Source organism: Vulpes vulpes, chromosome 13, assembly GCF_048418805.1.
Source record: "Vulpes vulpes isolate BD-2025 chromosome 13, VulVul3, whole genome shotgun sequence".
Lineage (NCBI taxonomy): Eukaryota > Metazoa > Chordata > Mammalia > Carnivora > Canidae > Vulpes > Vulpes vulpes.
This window is the reverse complement of record NC_132792.1, coordinates 139891117-139913566: the sequence shown is the minus strand read 5'-3', so window position 1 is coordinate 139913566 and position 22450 is coordinate 139891117. Positions and strand designations below refer to the sequence as shown.

Here is a 22450-nt window from a genome sequence, read left to right as displayed (position 1 = left end):
AATGAGCCATCTGAAAGGATCACAGGTGGCTCAAAACAGCACTGGTTCTAACTACTCAGACTGAAAAAATTTATGAATCATGGATCATTGGATATAGTATAAAGAAAAGCCTTGCCTAAGTATTCAGAAATAATTAACCCTAAATTAAGCACTGTTCTGGTTGCCCCTAAAGGCCCAAAAGTATTAAATTATTTTCAAGCAGCTTAATCATGTCCCAGATCAAAGTTCAAGAATATTTTTAGAAATAGAAAAATACACAGCATCCAATAAGCTAAAATTCACAATGTCTGCCATCCAATCAAATTTATCAGGCATGCAAAGAAGTCAGAAAACACACCCATGAGGAGAAAAAAACTGACTCACAACTGGCATAAATGTTAGAATTAACAGACAAGGACATTAAAAACTGGACAAGGTAATTCAGATTCTAGGAGATAAGTTTTCATGCACTTTGGTGGTACAGAAAATTGACCTGCCAACCAGGGAGAGCCTGAGGAGATTTCCATACAGAAGTATCGGAAACAGCTATCAGCAGGTACACGAGCCTATACTGGTGGAGGACACCTATCTGTGCTTCAACATCCTTGGGAGCCTCCTAGGCCCCTACCCTACATAAAGTGGTTTCTGGAGAAGTCAAAGCCTGTAGGTCTCTTATCAGATCCTGGCTGAGTTCAAGGACAGACTTGTCTCTGTGCTCTGCACATCTGTACTCAGCACCAGGGGCCCTAGCAAGCCAGTGTCCCTATTTAGGGGCCAGATCATGGTGCCCAGAAGCTGCCAGGACTTTGGCTGGGACCCCTGCTTTCAGCCTGATGGATACAAGCAGACGTATGCAAAGATGCCCATAGCTGAGAAGAAGGCCATCTCCCATCACTTTCAGGCCCTTCTTGAGCTAGAAAAACACTTTTGCAGTCTGACTTTTCTAGTAGCCAGTGGTGATCACCTTGGCCAGGGATCTGGGGAAGACTAGCCTGAAACCTCCCTCATCAGACAGACACCCCTCCAAGTACTGCCTTTAGGGTTACTGCTTCCTAGGGGTGTTGAGATAGCCTCACCAGTCCTATCTAGAGGAGGAGTAGTTGGCTCTGCTTGGAGAACCTTTGGGCAAGGGACACCATTCTCTTGCTGTTGGGGATTCAGTGGTCCCTCCCACAGCTTCCTGGCCTGGGATCCTAAAAGGACCTCAGATGTTAAGCTAGCCATGGCAGGATTGGGGGTTTGGGAAGAACCACACAAAGAGCCCCAGGTGTTGTTTTTTTTTTTTTTTCAGGGTTTCTTTTCTTTTTTTTTTTTCTTTTTTGTTTTGTATTTTTTTTTATTAGAGTTCAATTTGCCAACATATAGCATAACACCTAGTGCTCATCCCATCAAGTGCCTCCATCAGTGCCCATCACCCAGTCACCCCATCCCCCCACCCACCTCCCTTTCCACTACCCCTTGTTCATTTCCCAGAGTTAGGAGTCTCTCATGTTCTGTACCCAGGTATTTTTAAAAATCAGCAAATAATACTAAAAGCACTTGCTTCCAATATTAAATGGATGTATTAGCTTTGGGGAAACAACAGGAAAACTATAACTATATTCTATGTTTGCATTGATAAGTAGACACATTGAAGATATTTTTGAAAAGACCCAAAATGAACTTTTAGAGATGAAAACTACAATGTTTGAGTTGAATATTACTGGATGGAATTAAAAGATTAGATACTGCAGGAGAAAAGATTAATGAACTTGAAGATAGAGCAACAGAAATTATCCAAAATGAACAGAAAAAGATTTTTAAAGTAAGAGAAGAGTTTCAAAGCATCAGTGATCTCTGGGATCATCTCATTATTAACGGCCTGATATATGAGTACATGGACTCCCCTAAAAAGGGAGGAGGGAAGAAAATACACTTGAAGAAAAATTAGCCAAAAAATTCCCATATTTGATGAAAACTATAAACTCACAAATCCAAAAAGCTCAATGAACACCAAGCACAAGAAACATGAAGAAAATTACACCAAATTGCATCATAAGCAAATTGCTCAAAAACAATGATATGATGCTCAAAACTTAGTGAATTCTACAAAATAACAGTCAGAAAATATGTCAGCAGTTAAAATTGAGATGTAAGTAAAGCAACCAGTCTGAAAAGACTACATGCTGTATGATCCCAACTACATCACATTCTGGAAGAGAAAAAAAGTATAGAGACAGTAGAAGGATTAGTGGTGGGTTCGAGGGAACAGGAATGACGGAGGGATAAACAGGTGATGCATGGGAGGTTCAGGGCCATGAAACTGGTGATACTGCATGAAGTCAACACTGACTAATTAGTGTGCTTTCCATATATAGTATATTTCACCAAGAAAACTTGAAATAACTAGGGAAATTTAACCTAGATAAGAGAATGCATAAGGGGGGAACAAAAATGGCTATTTTCAAATATTTAAAGAGCTATACAGTAAAAGAAAGAACGGAGTTATTCTGAATATTTTCACAGTACAAAATGAGGATTAGTGAGTAAAGTTACAGAGACGTAGATTATATTTATATAAAGTAGCTGTAATTTTTTTAATATGTGAAATCTGATCCACAAAGGAATATGTGTAAATGAGGAATGAAATGACTATCTGTGAACAACTTTATAATTTTTTTGAGATATAATTGACATGTTATAACATTCACTCTTTAAAGTATGTAATTCTGTTTAGTATTTTCAGAAAGTCATACAATATCAGCACTACTTCCAGAGTATTTTCTCATCCCTGTCACCAAAAATCCTTAATGGTACCTGTTTGCAATTACTCTTCATTTCCCTTTCTCCCAGTCCCTGGCAACTACCAGTCCACTTTCTGTCTGGATGTGCCTTTTCTGGATATTTCATATAAGTGGGATCTTGCAATATTGTGACCTTTTGTGACTAGCTTCTTTCACTTAGCATATTTGCAAAGTTCATTCATGCTATATCATTTATCAGTACTTCATTCCTTTTTATGGTTGAAAAATATGCATTTGAAAAAAAAAAAAGAAAAATATGCATTTGTCAAAACCCATAGAACAAAACAACACAAAAAATAAACCATAATGTAAAGTATGGACTTCAGTTAACCATAGTATATCAATATAGGTTCATTAATTATAACAAATATACCACTTTAATACCAGATTTTATGGAAGGGAGAGTAAATGGAAATTCTCGATTACCTGTTCAATTCTGTAAATTCAAAACTATTCTTAAAAAGAACCTTTTATCTTTTAAAAGAAAGCCAGTGGCGTCTGAGTGGCTCAGTCTTTGAGTGTCTGACTCTTGATTTCAGGTCAGGGTATCACCTCAGGGCCCTCGGATTAAGCCCCACATGGGGCTCCCCACTCAGTGGGAAGTAAGCTTGTCTCTCTTCCTCTGCTCCTCCCCACTGCTTATGCATGTGCTCTCTCTCTCCCTCTCAAATAAATAAATAAATCTTTTTAAACAAATTAATTAAATAAAATAAATTCATATCAGTACATGTATAAAAAAATGAATAGGTCAGGGGCGCCTGGGTAGATCAGTCCATTAAGTATCTACCTTTGGTCAGGTCATGATCTCAGGGTCCTGGGATATAGCCCCAAGTAGGGCTCCCTGCTCTGTAGGAAGCCTGTTTCTCCCTCTGCCTCTGCCATTCAGAGTGGGTGGCCTTTCTTCTCTCCCCCACCACCCATGCCCTATCCCAGTCTGCCTCTGGCCTCCAGCCCCTGGGAACAGCTGGGGTGGGGTCCCTGGGTCTTCCCTAACCCTCTCCTTTCTTTCTGTTGGTTGTCGCTCCAGCTGGCTGTATTGCTTTTTAATATTGCACCAAAGGTTTTTTAAATAAAGTTTAAAAGGAAAAAAAACCCCTCTGCTTGTGCTCTCTTCTCTCTCTCAAATAAAGACATAAAATTTTTAGAAATAAAAAAATGAATAAGTAAGTAACAAATTAGGAGCAAATATTAAGTATTAATAGAGATTTTATAGAAAAAGAGGCACACACATATATACATACATACATGACAAAAGATTAGTTTCTCAGATATGTAAAGAACTCCTACAATCCAATAATGAAAACACAAACAACCCAATTTAAAAATAGACAAAATACTTGAACAGACATTTTACAAAAAGAATATATGGTCAATAAGCTCATGAAAATGTGTTCAATGTAATTTATTGTCAGGAAAATGAAAGTTTAAACCATAATAATGTATTATCCTATTAGAATGGCCAAAATTTTAAAAACTTACAAAACCAAATGTTGGCAAAAATATGTAACAACCAGAACACTCATACACTGTTAGTGGGAATATACAATGGTAAAACCACTTTAAGAAAAGGTAATAACAACTTCTTATAAAAATAAACTTAAACCTACCTTATGAACCAGCAATCCCATCCTACATATTTACCAAAGAAATGAAAACACATTTTCAGGAAAGATTTATACAAGAATGTTCATGATGGCTTTATTCAAACTGGAAATAACCCAATGTTGATCAATAGGAGAAGGAATAAACTGGTTTTTGTTCCATTCATACATCCCAGGGTCCTGGGATCAAGCCCCATGTTGACCAAGCAGAGAGGAGCCTGCCTCTCCCCCTCCCTCTGCCACTCCCCCTGCTTGTACTCTCTCTCTCTCTCTCACTCTCTCTCTCTCTCTGTCAAATAAATGAAATCTTAAAACAAACAAACAACATGCTACAGGAAAGAAGCCTTACATGTGCAGTTGACTCTTGAACAACATGGAGGTTAGGAGCACTGATCCTCATCTAGTCAAAAATCCACATAAAACTTCTGACTCCCCAAAAACATAACTACTAATAGTCTACTGTTGATCAGAAGCTTTACCAATAACATAAGCAATTGACTGACATGTATTTTTTATGTAGTATATATTATATACTGTATTCTTATAGTAAGTTAGAGAAAAGGTTATTAGGAAAATCATAAGGAAGAAAAAATACATTTAAAGTATTTGTAACAAATCTAAGTAAACTTGTGCAGTTCAAACTCATGTTGGTCAAGGGTTAACTGTATATACTCTACATGATCCCATTTATATGAAGTTCCTAAATAGGTGAAACTAATCTAACTGGGAAAGAAGTCAAAACTCCTAGAGAAGTCGGGGTGGGCATTCACTGGGAAAGAGCATTAGGGAACGTTGTGGGGTTATGGTAATCTTCCATACCTTGTTAAGAGTTTGTATTTGTCAAAGTCAACAAAGGCAGATGTATGAACCTTCTTAATGCTTGACACAGAGTAGACACTCAGTAGGTATCACTGACTGATGAATGAATAAATGGACAAGTGAAAATTTTCACCGTAGTTATTATCTGCACCTACAGATGAGAAAACTAAGGCTCATACTTTTACCAAGGTTACACATCTAGATGTTGATTTGAAACCAGATTGCTCTGTCTCCAGAATCTATACTTTTGGGATGCCTGGGTAGCTTAGTGGTTGAGCGTCTGCCTTCGGCTCAGACTGTGATCCTGGAGTCCTGGGATCAAGTCCCACATCACGATCCCCACAGGAAGCCTGCCTCTCCCTCTGCCTATGTCTCTGACTCTCTCTCTCTCTCTGTGTCTTTCATGAATAAATAAATAAAATCTTTAAAAATAAAAAATCTATACTTTTTTTAGTATTTACATAGCACTTCACTCCCAATCATAAAAGAATTTGGTGTCAGGGCACCTGGGTGGCACAGCTGGTTAAGCGACTGATTCTTGATCTAGGCGCAGGTCATGATCTCAGGGTCATGGGATCAAGCCCTGCATCAGGGTCTGTTCCCAGTGCAGAGTCTACTGGATTCTCTCTCTCCCTCTCCCCCATCCCACCCCCTTGCCACACACACTCTCTCTCTGTAAAATAAATTTTAAAAAAATTTTAAAAAAGGAATATGGTGTCAAACATGCCAACAGAGATTACCTTATAGAGAATAGGATAGGATAGGACAGGACAGGATAGGATAGAAATATGATAGAAATGCAATTCAGCTCCTTATTATCAATAGAATAGAGAAGGGAACTTTTTTGTGATTTTCTCAAAAGCAGATATAAACATAATTGTAATATAAAATTCAAAAGGAAACCAGATATTGCAATAACAGCTCTAACCTGATTTTGGACAGCAGTTCTCCTCTATCTGCACAGTCCACACTGACTTGTCGAATAAGTTCATGAAATACCGTATTGTAAATGGTCTGTTCCTTCTTCAATATATGTAATAGTTCGTGCATCTATAAGAAGATAAGGAATATCATCAGTATTTATTACAGTCTTATCAGTAAAAAAACATTTTAGGGGGTAAATACTCTGAATGTGAGTATTTTAGAAACACCTTGATAATTTGACTCATAGTTTTCTTTATAAATATATCTACAAAAATGATATATTATTTTTAAAGTCTGTGTTTAATCATGCACCTCTTTATATAATGCACTGAGGTCACAGTATCACTTTTGTATTACTCCCGCCAAAAATACATAACCTGAATCTGATTCTGAGTACACACCAGACAAACTAAAATTGAAAAACATGGGAATCCCTGGGTGGCTCAGGGGTTTAGCGCCTGCCTTCGGCCCAGGGCGTGATCCCGGAGTCCCGGAATTGAGTCCCACATCAGGCTCCCTGCATGGAGCCTGCTTCTCCCTCTGCCTGTGTCTCTGCCTCTCTCTCTGTCTCTCATGAGTAAATAAATAAAATATTTTTAAAAATAAATAAATAAAATGAAAATAAAATTGAAAAAACATAAAAAAAAAGAACTGTTTCAGATTATAGTTGTCTAAAGGAACATGACAACTAAAAGCACTATGTGATCCTGGAATCCTGAAACAGGAAGAAAGAGCTATAAAAGCAATTTTAGGGACAATCAATAAAATTTGAAATTTGAATATGGACAAATAATACTATCATCAATGTTAAATTTCCTGATTTTGATGACTGTATTACAGATATATAAGAGAATGTCCTTATCCATAGAAAACATGCCCTGAAATGTTTGGTGATCAAGAGGCATGATGTCACCACCTTACTCTAAAATGGTCCGAAAAAAACTATACACATAGAGATATGTATATAGAGAGGAAGAGAGAATGATAATGCAAGTAGAGCACAGTGTAAACTATTAGTGAATCTGAGTAAAGCTTACATAGGAATGCCTTATACCGAACTTGTCTATAAGTTCCAAATTCTATAAAAATAAAAATTTACAAAACAAAAGAGAAAAGAGCCCTTGAATTACCTATATCTATCTATATCTCTGTAAGATTGAAAGAGCTCCTTCACGAACAAAATAAAAAATTTTAAGTGATAAGAAAGCATGGTTGAATTGGCAGTATTTTTTTAGTGGTACATAAAATAATAAGGGTCATATATATAATCAATGGTCAGTGAAATTGACCATTACAGTCAATGAATTTATTCATTACAGTCAATAAAGTACAGTAATAATAATACCAACAATTATACAGTGTTACACACCAAGCACTAGTCTAAGCTCTTTATGTCATTGAATCTCCACAACAACCCTATGAGGGAGGTATCATTATTACTTCTAATTTAAAGATGAGGAAATTGAGGCACAAATACATTAAATGAGTTGCCCAAGGTCACTAGCTAATAAATGGCAGGGCCAGAATTCTAACCCAGACATTGTGACTCCAGAATGCATGCTCTCAACCACTGGGTTAAATTGATCTTTGCAATTACCTTAGTTGGCCCTGTATATTCCTGATTTTCCACACCAGCCCTCTCTAGCATAGCATCCATCACATCATTCAGCTGGACCACTTCTACTCTTTTATTAGGTTTCCTGAAAGATTACACGGTGACAGACTGATGTAATTAGTGTTATAACAGGTCATCCTCAAATGACAAAAGGAATATAATATATATAAAATGTATATACTATAGAATTATTAATAGTATTTTTTTATTTGAGAAAGAGAGCTAGAGGAGGGGCAGAGGGACAGGGAGAGAACCCCCAAGCAGATTCCGCACTGAGCACAGAGCCTGACATAGGGCTCAATCCCAGAACCCCAAGACCATGACCTGAGCTGAAACCAAGAGCTGCTGGTCCAACAGACTGAACCACCTAGACACTCCTGGAATATTAATGGTATTTGAAAGCATTAGCCCTGTATGTATGGATCTAGTGGGCTATATCAGTAATAAAATTTTTTAAAAAGAAGAAAAAGGAAAAGAAAAATGTAAATACTATGATCCTCTTTTGCGTAAAGAAAATAACACTTTCTTCTAAACATTCCTACTTAATGTTTAGGATTGTAAGAATATAGAAGAAATATGGAGAAATAAATACCAAGCTGTTAATATTGGTTACTCCACAATGTAAGTGAAGAAAAGGGATAAAGGAGAGATAAAAAGAAAAAAAAAAAAAGACTATAGCAAACAGATCTATCATACAACATTATGCCTAGATTCAACAATACTGTAGGATGCCTGGGTGACTCAGTCAGTTAAGGGGCTGCTTTTGGCTCAGGTCATGATCCCAGGATCCTGGGATCAAGCCCCACATTGGGCTCCCTGCTCAGCAGGGAGCCTGCTTCTCCCTCTGGTCCTCCCCCTCTCATGCTGTCTCTCTCTGTATCAAATAAATAAATAATTTTTAAAAAATGATACTGTATTTAAAACTTAAAAATTTGTTAATAAGATAGATCTCATGTTGAGTATTCCTACCACAATAAAATAAAATTTTAGAAAAAAGAAATTTAAAACTGTAAAAGAATATTTTATAGTACTTAAATATTATTATAAATATGTAAAAATTGAAAACACTAATTAGATGATAGACTTGTGTCTTGGGTTTCTGTTACAATTTTAATATTTTCTGTGTAATAAAGTACTAAGAAAAATAAATATATATATGTCTGTTTAAAATATTACATCCATATGTATATGTTCCTTCTGAGAAATACTTTCAAAAATAAACTGTACTTACATGGATGGGAAGAGCAATAGCCTGTTTTCACTATCTGTGAGGAGAGTAGTATATTTGCTGCAACAAATAATACAGATAAATATTATGGGAAGAAATTAACTGGACTGTTTATCACATATCACAACATGATAAACCTAAGACCAGGAAATTGGGAAGCTTGGAGGCAACTGAAAGGGTCCATCATTTTACCCATAAAATCACAATGACCCTGAAAATCTTAGTGATATTTCTTAGAAAATAAGGGAACATTCAAAGAATTATGGGGACCTGTCCAAAGAACATAAGAGCCAGCTCAAAGGAGCTAACATTGGCCAAATCTAAAAATTTTTGAACATAAGAATAATCATAGTAAAGAATTATAAACCACTGGAAAAAAAACAGACATCCATGAACCCATGTGGTAAAATACTAACTAATAAACAGAGAAAAAATGATGAAGCTAAAAAAGTCATCAAAAAGATCTATAATTTGTGGGTTGCTAGGAAACAGACATTGAAGTATTCGGTGGTAAAGGGGTCATACCTACAACTTAATCTTTTTTCCCCCCTCCAACTTAATCTTGAATAGTTTTAATGTAGGGGTATGTGTATCAAAGTAAAGAAGGGAAACGTAAATATTCAGTGAGTTAAAACAGAGAGTACATAAGAGTTGCTTGTCACATTTTTCTAACTTTTATAATTTAAAATTATATAGAAATAAAAAGTTCCCTCCAAAATGAATTCCATTTAGTTCTCTTTGGCAAAATATTGTTCTGAAACCCACTATCATAAGAAAATGCCTTAATGTGTATTGGAAAAGTAAAAAGAGTGACAGCCTCTGGAGATTTTTATTACGAAACCTTAGTCCAAAGTTCTAGTTTTTTAAACTATGAAATATTCAAATGTTGTTTCAGAAAATAACAAGCAACATCATCTTTTCAATCCCATAAACAGGAAACAAAGAAAACTGGAGATGACTAGTGTGCAAGCTGGAGCCAAGCCCTAGATGGTGTGCATCATGAGACACTGGCTCAGAAGGCTACTTTCATTTGTCTCCTTGGCCACTGCTCAAAATCATTCCTAAAGAGGCCGAGACAAGTATTCAGAACACAAGATCCACTTTTTTAATTCAAAATTAAACAGTAGGAAAAGACTGAGAACAATTTGATCACTAAAAGTCCAAACTCTTTTCAAGAAGATGTTTTCATTTTGACACCTTTCTTAAATTTAGGATCGAAAGCCAAATGTTTCCTTATTTCAATGTAGATATTACCTGGGAACATGGATGAACTGTTCTCAGGTTCCTCTATCTCTGGGGAGGAGGAAACAGTTCCACTTGTCAGATATTCAGTATATACTATAGTACTCACTCATCATAACACTCCAAACCTGCAACTCCTGTATTTGACACAATATGAAATTCTTCAGGAAGCAAGGTATCTGTTAGTTTCTTTGGCTTAAAAAGAAAGAAGGACAAGAATGAATACATTAGTAAATTAAAAAAGCTGAATTGCATAAATAAACATTCCTACCCCAAAGAGATGCTATTTATTAAGAGATTTTAATTATGGAAATAACAATATTAGTAATATGGACCATAGGATGTAGTAAAAAACATTTAGCAGAGCATACATTTAAAAATAACCATGAAAAAAAATAAAAATAAAAAATAACCATGAATTAAAGGACAACCTTGGTCTTATTATTCACACATGCCCCACACATTCAGTAATCCACTGACTCTTTAAACTCCAAAAGGAATTTAAAATTTCCCTTAGCAACATGCCAAAAATAAGAATTCTACAACTTTGAAGTGTAAACTTTTAAAAAAAATCTATTCTCCTCTATTGTATTTTCTAGATTAAAGTGGATAACTGTAGTTTGGAAAAATGGCTTAAAATAAGGTATCATAGATCCTTTCCCACTAAATACCTTTTCCTAGAAATAATTAGAAAGTGCTATAAAAACTGATAAGCAGGGCATCTGGGTGGCTCAGTGGTTGAGTGTCTGCCTGCTGCTCAGGGTGTGATCCCAGCATCCTAGGATCCAGTCCTGCATCAGGCTCCCTGTGGGGAGCCTGCTTCTCCCTCTGCCTATGTCTCTGCCTCTCTCTATGTCTCTCATAAATAAATAAATAAAATCTTTTTAAAACACTGATAAGCAATACAGGTTGTTATTACAGTACAACATTGCTTTATATTTTAAGGATTTTTTTTTAATTAGAGGGAGAGGAAATTATTTGTCAAATACTTACTTTATGAGGCACAATAACACCATCATGTGACTGTAATGAATGTTCCATACGTGGGGGACAAAGTAAACTCTCCCTGGCCTTTCCTTTAACATATTTAACATCGTACAGAAAAGAAATATCCCTAAAAAATAAGAAAAATGTATTTACAAAATAAACTTTCTGTCTGGCACCTGGATAAGAGAGGGTTAAGGTCCACACACATCCTTCCCTTGGGTGAAAAGGGGCACAAAACCAATCTCCTTAATTCATACTTCACTAAGACAGCGGAGACACTAGACATGAGCCATCCCTACGCCGATCTTCCTCCTCTCCACCTCACATTTCTCATTCACACCATAAATTCTTTCCCTTCCTTCAACCTTAGGTTAAGATATATTCTCTTCCCCAGGATTATTTCCTCCACTGAGGTCCTTCATTTCATTTTTACCCACATCTTTTGGAATCTTATTCTGACAATCTTTCTGTGTGTGTCCCCCCTCTCTTGGAAGATTCCCTTTGGTCTATAACTCAAGTCTTTTCCCCTTCTAAAAATCTTCCCTTGATCATGCACTGCTGTTATGTTATCATGATCCATCGATCAACTGACCTCTCACATTGTGTTAATCAGATTTCTTGAAATTTCCTTGCATTCTAATTTCCATCCCTCTCTCTCTCCTGAAACCACTTTAGAAAGCTGACGACTAAAAAAAAAAGAAAGAAAGAAAGAAAGAAAGCTGATGAATTTTTACTGTTAAGTCATCAGCTCTTCTCTTCCAGTACTTCCTTGTAATATTCCCCAGGATTGATCATCCCTCTTTTTAAAAACACTCTCCTCTCCTCTATCCTGTGTTACTGGACTCTCCAGGTTCTTTTGCCTTGACTACTCCCTCTTGGACTGCTCTGTGACTTCCTGCCTACTAAATGGAGATGCTCTGCAACATTCTCGCTTCCTCTGTCTTCTTACCCTGGGCCTTCTCTCTTAGGATTGCCATCAAATCTCACCTCTACCTGTTACCTCTACCTACCAGTGAATAATTCTCCCTCCATTCTAACTTTCCACCCTCCTATCCTCACTAATTCTATCAGGAAGTACCACCACTCTATCATCAAAAGCTCTGCATACATAATTGATTCCTTCCCATCCATGGCTCTAAATTCCCATCTATCACTAACACTTATTAACTTTATAGTCACCCTCATATCATTCTAGCATTGACCCTGTTGTCTCTTGCCAATGTCAAACCACTAATCCAAGCTTTTGCTACTTTTTACATAGATTCTCAAGTCTCTCTAGTATATTCTTACACACTTCTGCCAGATTCACCTTCTATAGCAGTTATAATCATGCCCCTTACAGCACATGATTTTTACATGTCTCTGTCCCTCCCCTCAATTGTAACTGGTATAGCCATTGTGATAAATAGCATGGAGCTTCCTCAAAAAAGTAAAAAATAGAACTACCATATGACCCAGCAACCCCACCTCTGGGTTTATATCCAAAGAAAATGAATCTTGATCTTGACAAAATATCTGCACTCCCATGTTCATTGTCACAGTATTCATAATAGCTATAAATGTCTACTGATGAATGAATAGATAAAAGAAAATGTGGATCGTAGACAATGGAATGTCATTTAGCCTTTAAAAGGAAATCCTGCCATTTGTGACAGCATGAATGAAGATGCAGAACATTATTCCAAGTGAAAGAAGCCAGACAAAGACAAATACTGTCTGATTTCATTTATATGTCAGATGCGAAGGTATGGGGAGGTGGATCTGGAAATGTTAGTCAAAAACTACAAAGTTTCAGTAATGCAAGATGAGTGAGTTTTGGAGATCTAACACACAGCACAGTGATGATAGTTAGCAATACTGTATTGTATATTTGAAATCTGCTAGGAGAATAGATCTTAAATTTAATCTTCTTGCCGCACACATACAAACATACAGATACACACAAATGGTAACTCTATGGAGGTGACAGATAAGTCATTTAGTTTGACTGTGATCTAACAATTTATACGCTTACAAAAAAAATCAAGTTATACACCTTAAACATACTCAATTTCTGTGGCAAAGATATCTCCATGAAGTGTTGTGTGTGTGTTCTTTTAATAAAATTGTCTTTTTAAAAAGCTGTTCTCAGGGGCACCTGGGTGGCTCAGTGGTCGAGCATCTGCCTTTGGCTCAGGTGTGATCCCAGGGTCCTGGGATTGAGTCCCGCATAAGGCTCCCCACAAGGAGCCTGCTTCTCCCCTCTGCCTTAGTTTCTTCCTCTTTCTCTGTGTCTCATGAATAAATAAATATAATCTTTAAAAAAAAAAGCTGCTCTCAGGATGATGGGACATCAATCACTATCTCTATTGGCTAGAGATTGGCCAATACAACTCTATTGGCTAAAAACAATGAATGGTTCATACATATATACACACACACATACATCTTTGTAAAGGAAATGTTAGTTGGGTAACTGTCATTCAAATTGTCTCAAAGAGTAACTATAGGAGGCTTTTATGTTTCTATTATTAAAATTATTGGTTACCTTATTTTATTTTTGAACCTCACTTTATTTTTCAGAGGAAACATTTAGTTTATTTGTTGGCATACAACTTTTCATTAGGGCAGCCCAGGTATCTCAGCGGTTCAGTGCTGCCCTCAGCCCAGGACGTGATCCTGGAGACCTGGGATCAAGTCCCACGTCGGGCTCCCTGCATGGAGCCTGCTTTTCCCTCTGCCTGTGTCTCTGCCGCTCACTCTGTGTGTGTGTGTGTGTGTGCACGCGCGTGTGTCTCTCATGAATAAATAAATAAAATCTTTTTTTAAAAATCAAACAATTTTTCATTAAAAATAGAAATATGTTTTATTTCTTATAAAATTCTTGTGGTAAACCACCTGCTTCCACTCCTCTGGAAAAATCTATTTTTAGTTACAAAAACAAAAACAAACTTTGATTCTTAGCCATAATACAAAAACTGGATCCCTAGATTATCAAACTGGGTTCATACTTCAAGTTCTTCTTCAATTCATCACTGGTTATGTTCATAAGTAAGTAGGTCTTTTATCTGATGTTGTCAAAGAATGAGGTATTTCAGAGAGATCGATTTTCCAAATAACTGAGGTATGCTTTTTAAAAACTACTGTCTTTCTAAAATGTATTTAAAATTTCACAGCTTTCTTAAACAGAGTGTACATAACACAATATAATCTTTTCTTTACAGTTCAGGTAACGACTTCTGAAGCTAGAAGTGTCTTGAGGACAATCTGGTTATATTTCTGAAACCTAGGGCAGTACTGGAATGTGCCAGACTCTAGTGTGTATTGGCTCCCTCTTTGGGTTGGAGGGGTTGGAAAGCAATTTCCCAGACATCCCTGCAGGTAAGGTTCCAGGTGTGAACAAGTAGATGCACAGACTTTAGAAGCAGAAGTAAAACAGAAGTCACTTTCCTGTCATGTCTTTTGCTGATTCTACCAGCAACATCATGGAAAAGTTGTTTTCATGAAACATTCCAGAATCTGCTCTCCAGCTACCTTGGTCCAGAGGGGCAGGGCAGTAACAGCAGTGACAGCTTCTTGATTTCAGTTTCCAGATCCTTGGATCACAGTTAAGGGAATTCTTTTTTTTTAATTGCAGTATCATTCACATACCACAAAATTCACCTTTTTAAAAAGTACAAGTCTTTAGTATATTCACAATTTACAAGTTTTAATATATTCACAAAGTTGTATGACCATCACCAGTATCTAATTCTAGATTATTCTTATCACCCCAGCTTAAAAAAAAACCTTACCCATTAGCAGTAATTCCCCTCTCCTTCCTAGGCCCATCCCTAGCAACCAATAATCTACTTTTTATCTCTATAGGTTTGCCTATCATGGACATTTCATATAAACAGAACCACACACATGCCCTTCTATGACTGGCTTCCTTCACTTAGCATGCCTTCAAAGTTCATCAATGTTGTAACAGGTATTAGTACTTGGCTTCTTTTTATGACTGAATAGTATTCCATTGTATATCCCATTTTGTGTATTTTCTCATCAAATGACAGTTGGCTTATTTTTACTTTTTGGCTACATGAATAATGCTGCCATGAATATTCAGTCAGTTTTCATGCAGACATACATTGCCGATTCTCTTGGGTATATGCATAGGAATGGAATTGCTAGGTCATACAGTTAGCCTATGTTTAAATTTTTGAGGAACTGCCAAACTATTTTCCAAAGAGGTTGCTCCATGTTACATTCCCACCAGCAAGGCATGACACTTCCGATGTCTCTGCATCTTCACAAATGCTTGTTATTGTCTGCTTTTTAACTATGGCCATCCTCGTAGGTGTGAAATAGTATTGCTTCATGGTTTGATTTACATTTCCTTTTTCTTTTTTTTTTGAAAGATTTTATTTATTTGAGAGAGTGAGAGAGAGAGCACAAACAGGGAGCAGAGGCAGGAGGATAGACAGAGAAGCAGACTCCCTGCCAAGCAGGAAACCTGATGAGCGGCTCAGGACCCCGGGATCATGACCTGAGCTGAAGGCAGATGCTTATCTGACTGAGCCACCCAGGTGTTTTGATTTGCATTTTCTTATGGCTAATGATGTTGAGCATCTTTCATGTGCATATCTGCCATTTTTACCATCTTTGGACAAATGTCTATTCAAGGGGACATACGCTTGAACTCTTGTGGCAGCCCTCGAGATAGTACCCTTCACGGTAGGTTAATTCCATCTTGTTCTGAGAGTTATTCCCAAAAGTACTGCTTCATACCTGCTCCTTTAGCCCTTCCAACAATTTTTTTTCCAACAATTTTTTAAATACTTGATTTATCGCTTAACATAGGTTTTAGTTCTGCACTGAACTCTGATAAAACTGTCGAAAAATATTACACAAAGGCTACTTGCTGGGTTGTTTCATATTTCACTGCTCTGCTCTAAATATTTAAGGTTGCTAGACAAGTTACCTCTTGTTACAAATACTATTAGTTATAAATACATGTATTAATTTTCTATTGGTGCCTTAAAAATTACCACAAATTGGACAGCCCGGGTGTCTGAGAGGTTTAGCGCCACCTTCAGCTCAGGGTGTGATCCTGGAGACCCCAGGATTGAGTCCCATGTTGGGCTCCCTGTGTGGAACCTGCTTCTCTGCTTGTGTCTGTGCCTCTCTCTCCCTCATGAATAAATAAATAAAATATTTTTTAAATATACCTCAAATTTAGCAGCTTAAACAACACACATTTATTATCTTACAGTTCTATAGGTCAGAAGCCCAACCTAGATCTCACAGGTAAAATGAAGGTGTTGACAGGGCTGTATTCCTTTCTGGATACTGTAAGGGAAAATCCATTTCTGTGTCCACTGGAGTTGTTAGCAGAACTCAATTCCTTGCAGTTCTAGGACTAAGATCCCTGTTTCCTTGATGGTTGCCAGCTGAGGGCCGTACCCAGCTCCTAGAGGTCAACAAGAGTTCTTAGCTTATGTCCTCCCTTCCTCCATCTTCAAAGCCAGCAATCATAAACTGAATTCCTTCTCTCTCACACTTCCACTGTGTTCTCCTTCTTCTGACTCATTCAACTTCCTTCTTTTTCCACTTTAAAGACTCAGGCAATAGGGTTGGCCCCATCCCAAGAATCCAGGTTACTCTGTCCATCTCATGGTCCTTAACCTTAATCACATCTGCAAAGTCTTTTGGCTATGTAAAGTAAGTACTCAAGTTCTGAGGTACAGTGAGAACATTTTGAGGGGAGGCCATTATCCTGTTTACCACAATACATATCTTCACAGTTTAAAAATTCCAAGTCATGGGGATCCCTGGGTGGCTCAGTGGTTTGGCGCCTGCCTTTGGCCCAGGGCGCGATCCTGGAGGCCCAGGGCACGATCCTGGAGTCCCAGGATCGAGTACCGCATCGGGTTCCCGGCTTGGAGCCTGCTTCTCCCTCTGCCTGTGTCTCTGCCTCTCTCTCTCTCTCTCTCTCTCTCTCTCTATCATGAATAAATAAATAAAATCTTTAAAAAAATTCCAAGTCAGAAGGCATTTGACATTAAAACTTTAATACTGGGTTATTGCTTCATTCAGATACAGCTTATTATTTTTTCAAAGTACTTCAAACATCTCATAACTACTAATTATAACTAGAAATAATTATAACCATGATCTGAAGGCACAATATAAAATACAGATGCTCTGACACTAAAGCCCCAGGACACAAAAGTTAATAGCCCAAATTCCTGCCACTTTTTCTAGCACTGAGACACAGCTGAATAATAATAGCTTATATTAAAATAGCACTAACCATGGGGCACCCAGCTGGTCAGTCAGTGGATCACATGCCTCTTGATCTCAGGGTTGTGAGTTCGAGCCCCACATTGGCTGTAGAGCTTACATACATATACAGCTCTGCCCATTATCTCCTCTAAAATATGTTTTACAATATCCCTGGAAGGTACACAAAATGGAGTAAGTCTATTACTCCTTTTTTATAAATGAGAATATGGAACTCAGAAAGACTAAATAACCTATCCACATATTAACATGTTTATTATTATATATTAATGTGCCATAATATTACATATTATTTCTTTCAGATAAAGTGATATCTCATGAGCGGCATGCAACTAATAAGTGGACTACACATAGAAAACGAGCAAATCACAATCTTCACAGGAAAAGCCATGACATTCAGAATATGTTTAGGAATGACATAAAAACAATAAATAGTGTTTGCTAATTTGATCTAAAGATGGAGGGTTCACTTTAAGAAAAACCAGGGAGTAAGCACTTGCTTTTCAAAGTATTCATGATGCTGCGTTACCTCACTCTTCTTAAATGTACAGATGAAACAGGCACTCTGCCTATTGGAGGGTACAACCAGGGACAGAGGAGTAAGTGGACAAATACAGAAAGGCATGCAAAAAAGCAAATCTAAACAAACCAAAAGCCAATAGAGTTAATGATCATACACACAGAAGGGTGGTCCTGTGCCGCCTTCAGATTGTATTGTGACTCATCAAAGATCTTGTAAGCTTTAAATTTAAAATCTTTGCATCTATGGTTTTTCCAATTGTGCCCCTCCCAGAGAAATGAGATAAGATGAGAAAACAACTCTCTTCATCTGCATCGACCCATCTGCCTTCTTTACCTTCCAGCACCAGTTAGGGAAACAGGATGGTCAATCAGGTATTTGAACTTATTTCTTCGAATAGGGTGATACCAGACTTGGTCAGCAGGACGCGGAAGAGTACCCTAAGAAAAAGCAAATACATAAACATACAGCAGAGGGCGCTGTGGTCAAATGAAATCTGTTAACCCTTTGCAATGTTTACATTAAAGGCCCTTGGATAGCATAGCTATAGGAAAGAGAGCAAAATGCTGCTTCATCAATACTATGGAGAATAATTGAAACTGGGACAATTCAAAAGTGAAAGAAAAAGCATTTCCTTGGAAACACTGGTGAAAATGATTTTAGTTTTCAATCTAGGAGATTAATTTTAGAGTATTTTGAAAGATAAATGGGAATATGTAACATTAAAAAAGAAACAACAAGCCTGATCTTGTGCTAAGCCCTACATCAGCAAACCACCACTTAACACCTTACCTAATTGAGGTTCTGGCATCTTCCAAGAGTGGCATTTTTAGCCAATCAGCTGGCAGTTCCTGACCAGCACTAGTGAGGTCATCAGTTTGATAGGCTCCCACCCCTTCCCAGGAGAAGATGACCTTGTCCAAAATAATCCAATAATCCTTTCTTTTGTTTAAAACTTCCTTGTCCCTTCCCACTTTCTAAAACAACATCAACAACAACAAAAAAAACCTCTATTTTTTTGTACAGCTTCTCTGAACTTTCCATTTCCTATATCAGATGCTATCTGATTCATGAATTGTTGAATAAAGTCAGTTAGATCCTCAAATTTATTAAATTTTGGTTTTTAACAATAATATGCTCAACAAATACCTAATGAGTTGGACACCAAAAAGATGTATGTTCCCAAGTACTTCATATAGGTATATACCCACCTTTGGGGTTTTAATTTTCTTAGGAGGCAGTAAGTTTTCAGGACAAGGACCAGCATTGGCTGTACAGGTCAAAGAAAGAAGAACTTCCTCAGGGATGAACTCATTCTGAAGGGATGTTGGAAGGGGTTTAGAAGGATCCACTATACTTTTTTTCTCCTTTAGTTCAGGAAGTCCTAAGAAAGTAACAGGAAAGAAAAACTTGCTGCAATTTTCTTGTAGTTAGTTGGGAGATTCCCAGGCTGTCTCAGCAATACTACCTGTATGGTAACAGAGCAAACACTGCTTCTGGTTGCCAAGAATAGCAACAATATCTTAAATACTGAACACCACTGGGGCACCTGGGTGGCTCAGTGAGTTAAGCATCTGCCTTTGGCTCAGGTCATGATCTCAGGGTCCTGGGATTGAGCCCAAATCCTGGCTCCCTGCTCAATGGAGGGGGAGAGTCTGCTTCTCCCTCTCTCTGCTCCTGCTGTCTTTCTCAAAATAAATAAATAAAATCTTTTTTATAAATAAATACTGAACATCATCAAGTCAAGAAAAAAAAAAAAAACCCTCATATTGCCTGCCCTCCTCACACTTACATCATCACACACAGTTCCAAAAATTTGAGGCATGAACATGAACCGCCATTATTTCAAATTCAAAGGTGGAAATTAAACTCCCATCACCTGCTCAACTCAGTGAACAGCCTTAAAATGATGGAAACATCTCCTTCCCCCTTTGATGTGAAAAGAACAATAGAAATCTCTCCTCAAAACGGTCAAATTATTTAGTAATTATTTCTATATAAATCCAAAGGTGAGAATAACTGCATTAATTGGGGCATTTTTAGAGCAAAAGGGATCTGAGTTGGGTTTAAGATTAAAAGCTGAATCAGGATTGTTGTAAATGAAGACAGTGGAATAATCTGAGCAAGCTGGCAGAGTAAGAGCTGTACAAAGAGTGTTCTATTCCGCCCGAGTAGGGCAAGGGAGTTGTAAAGATAGGGAATGGAGACAAACAGGAAAGGGCCTCCTATGAAGTCAGCAAGGAGAGCTGGGTTGTCACTCTCACAGATCTCTCCACTAATCTATGCCCCTCACGAAATACAGTTTATGTTAACGATATATTTGTGGAATGTTGGTGAGGTCCAGAGCCAAAGGCCAAGAAAGAATTCTTTAGACATTTTTGGTGCAAAGAGATTTCATTAAAGCACGGGACGGGATCTGTGGGCAAAAAGAGCTGCTGCCCTGGGGTTGAGGAATAGCTGATTACATACTTGGGAGTTGGGGGAGGTAAGGAAAAAAAAGGTTTTCAAAAAGAACTTTGAAAAACAAACAAACAAACAAACAAAAAAAACAAAAAAAAAAACAAAAAGAACTTTGACATGCTAAAGAAGATTTATAGGATACTGGAGGCCTGGCTATTACCCAATTAAGGTTGTTTTTCTCCTAATAAGGGATTAAGACAGTTTTGAGAGCTTTTTGGAGGAATGTGTTCTACTTTTTCTATTACAAGTCCCTGTCAATAAGCAAAAGGTCATAAAGAAACTTAACTTTGTTCACATTTCCTTATGCCTCTATTTTCCACATTACTCATGGAAGGGAGGATGATGTTAGGGCTCCAGAAAATTGAATGATGAGTCTCTGAAAGTGAGGCTATTAATAAGAATGCTTTTTCTCTGTAAATCACTAAGACACTGGTAAACTGACGGAGACTTGTGTCTTGTGGGACTTTAATCTATATTAGCAAATCATTTGTTTTTTCCCTTCCCTTAGTTTTAGGGCAGCCAGGAGTGCTTGAGGAATGGCCCAGGGCATGATCCTGGAGACCCGGGATCGAATTCCACGTCGGGCTCCCGGTGCATGGAGCCTGCTTCTGCCTCTGCCTGTGTCTCTGCCTCTCTCTCTCTCTCTGTGACTATCATAAATAAATAAATAAATAAAATTAAAAAAAAAAAAAAAAGAAAATCTTAAGGAATTATTGTCATTTAGAATAATTATTGAGACCCGCTATGAACTGGTTCTTTAAAGTCAGAGCCCAGGTACCAAAAAAGTACTTTCATACAACTACTGGAACTTAAAACAGTGAATTTAACACAATATAAAATTAGGGGTGCCTGGGACGGCTGGGTAGCTCAGTGGTTGAATGTCTGCCTTTGGCTCAGGTCGTGACCCCTGGGTCCTGAGATCAAGTCCTGATCAGGCCCAGGCCTGCTTCTCCCTCTGCCTCTCTCTATGTTTTGAATAAATAAAAATCTTTAATAAATAAATAAAACCTTAAAAACAAAACAACTAGGGGTGCCTGGATGCTTCAGTCAGTTGAGTATATGACTTTTTTTTAATGAATTATATTATTTATTTGAAAGAGAGAGCAAGGGAGAGCACAAACAGCTGGAACGGCAGACAGAGGGAGAGGTGAAGGGAGAAGCAGGTTCCCCAGTGAGCAGGGAGCCGGCATGGGGCTCCATCCCAGGACCCTGGGCTCAGGACAGGAGGTGGAAGCAGAGGCCTGCCTGAGCCACCCAGGTGCGCCAAGCCTAGGACTCTTGATTTCGGCTCTGGTCATGATCTCAAGGTGGTGAGATCCAGCCTCCCTCACACTCTGCACTTGGCCGGGGAGTATGCTTGGGTTTTCTTCCTCTCCTTCCATTGTTCCCCCCACCCTCCTCTTCTCTCTCTAAAATAAATAACTGGGGCAGCCCGGGTGGCTCAGCGGTTTAGCGCCTGCCTTCGGCCCAGGGCGTGATCCTGGAGACCCGGGATCGAGTCCCATGTCGGGCTCCCTGCATGGAGCCTGTCTCTCTCTGCCTCTCTCTCTCTTTCTCATGAATAAATAAAGTCTTTTAAAAAAATAAAAATAAAATAAAAAACAATCTTTTTAAAAAAGTCATAGCTGGCTCTGAGTGGCTCTGCGGTTTAGCGCCACCTTCAGCCCAGGGCGTGATTCTGGAGTTCCCGGGATCGAGTCCCACGTCGGGCTCCCTGCATGGAGCCTGCCTCTCTCTCTCTCCCTCTCTTTGTATCTCATGGATAAATAAAATCCTTAAAAATAAAAAAATAAATTAAAAGCCATAGCAAGGGGATCCCTGGGTGGCGCAGCGGTTTGGCGCCTGCCTTTGGCCCAGGGCGCGATCCTGGAGACCCGGGATCGAATCCCACATCGGGCTCCCGGTGCATGGAGCCTGCTTCTCCCTCTGCCTGTGTCTCTGCCTCTCTCTCTCTCTCTGTGACTATCATAAATAAATAAAAATTTAAAAAATAAAATAAATAAATAAATAAAAGCCATAGCAATATAA

At 38.1% G+C, this 22450-nt stretch overlaps 1 protein-coding gene and 1 pseudogene across 7 annotated transcripts in view; one reads left to right on the top strand and one right to left on the bottom strand.

The window, feature by feature from the left end:
* Positions 1-22450, bottom strand: part of AXDND1 (axonemal dynein light chain domain containing 1) — an 89425-nt gene that overhangs the window by 62272 nt on the left and 4703 nt on the right. For all 7 annotated transcript variants that reach the window (XR_011996356.1, XM_072733127.1, XM_072733126.1 and 4 more), the window contains 7 exons: positions 19174-19346; positions 18299-18402; positions 11185-11305; positions 10301-10386; positions 8953-9009; positions 7704-7806; positions 6111-6232 (listed from right to left, as the gene is read on the bottom strand). Coding sequence is in view for 6 of the 7 variants with exons in the window: in XM_072733127.1 (XP_072589228.1) it covers positions 6111-6232; positions 7704-7806; positions 8953-9009; positions 10301-10386; positions 11185-11305; positions 18299-18402; positions 19174-19346 (766 nt within the window). In the remaining variant the exon portion in view is untranslated. The remainder of the gene's footprint in view (positions 1-6110; positions 6233-7703; positions 7807-8952; positions 9010-10300; positions 10387-11184; positions 11306-18298; positions 18403-19173; positions 19347-22450) is intronic.
* On the top strand, positions 404-970 carry LOC112921692 (inosine triphosphate pyrophosphatase pseudogene; annotated as a pseudogene).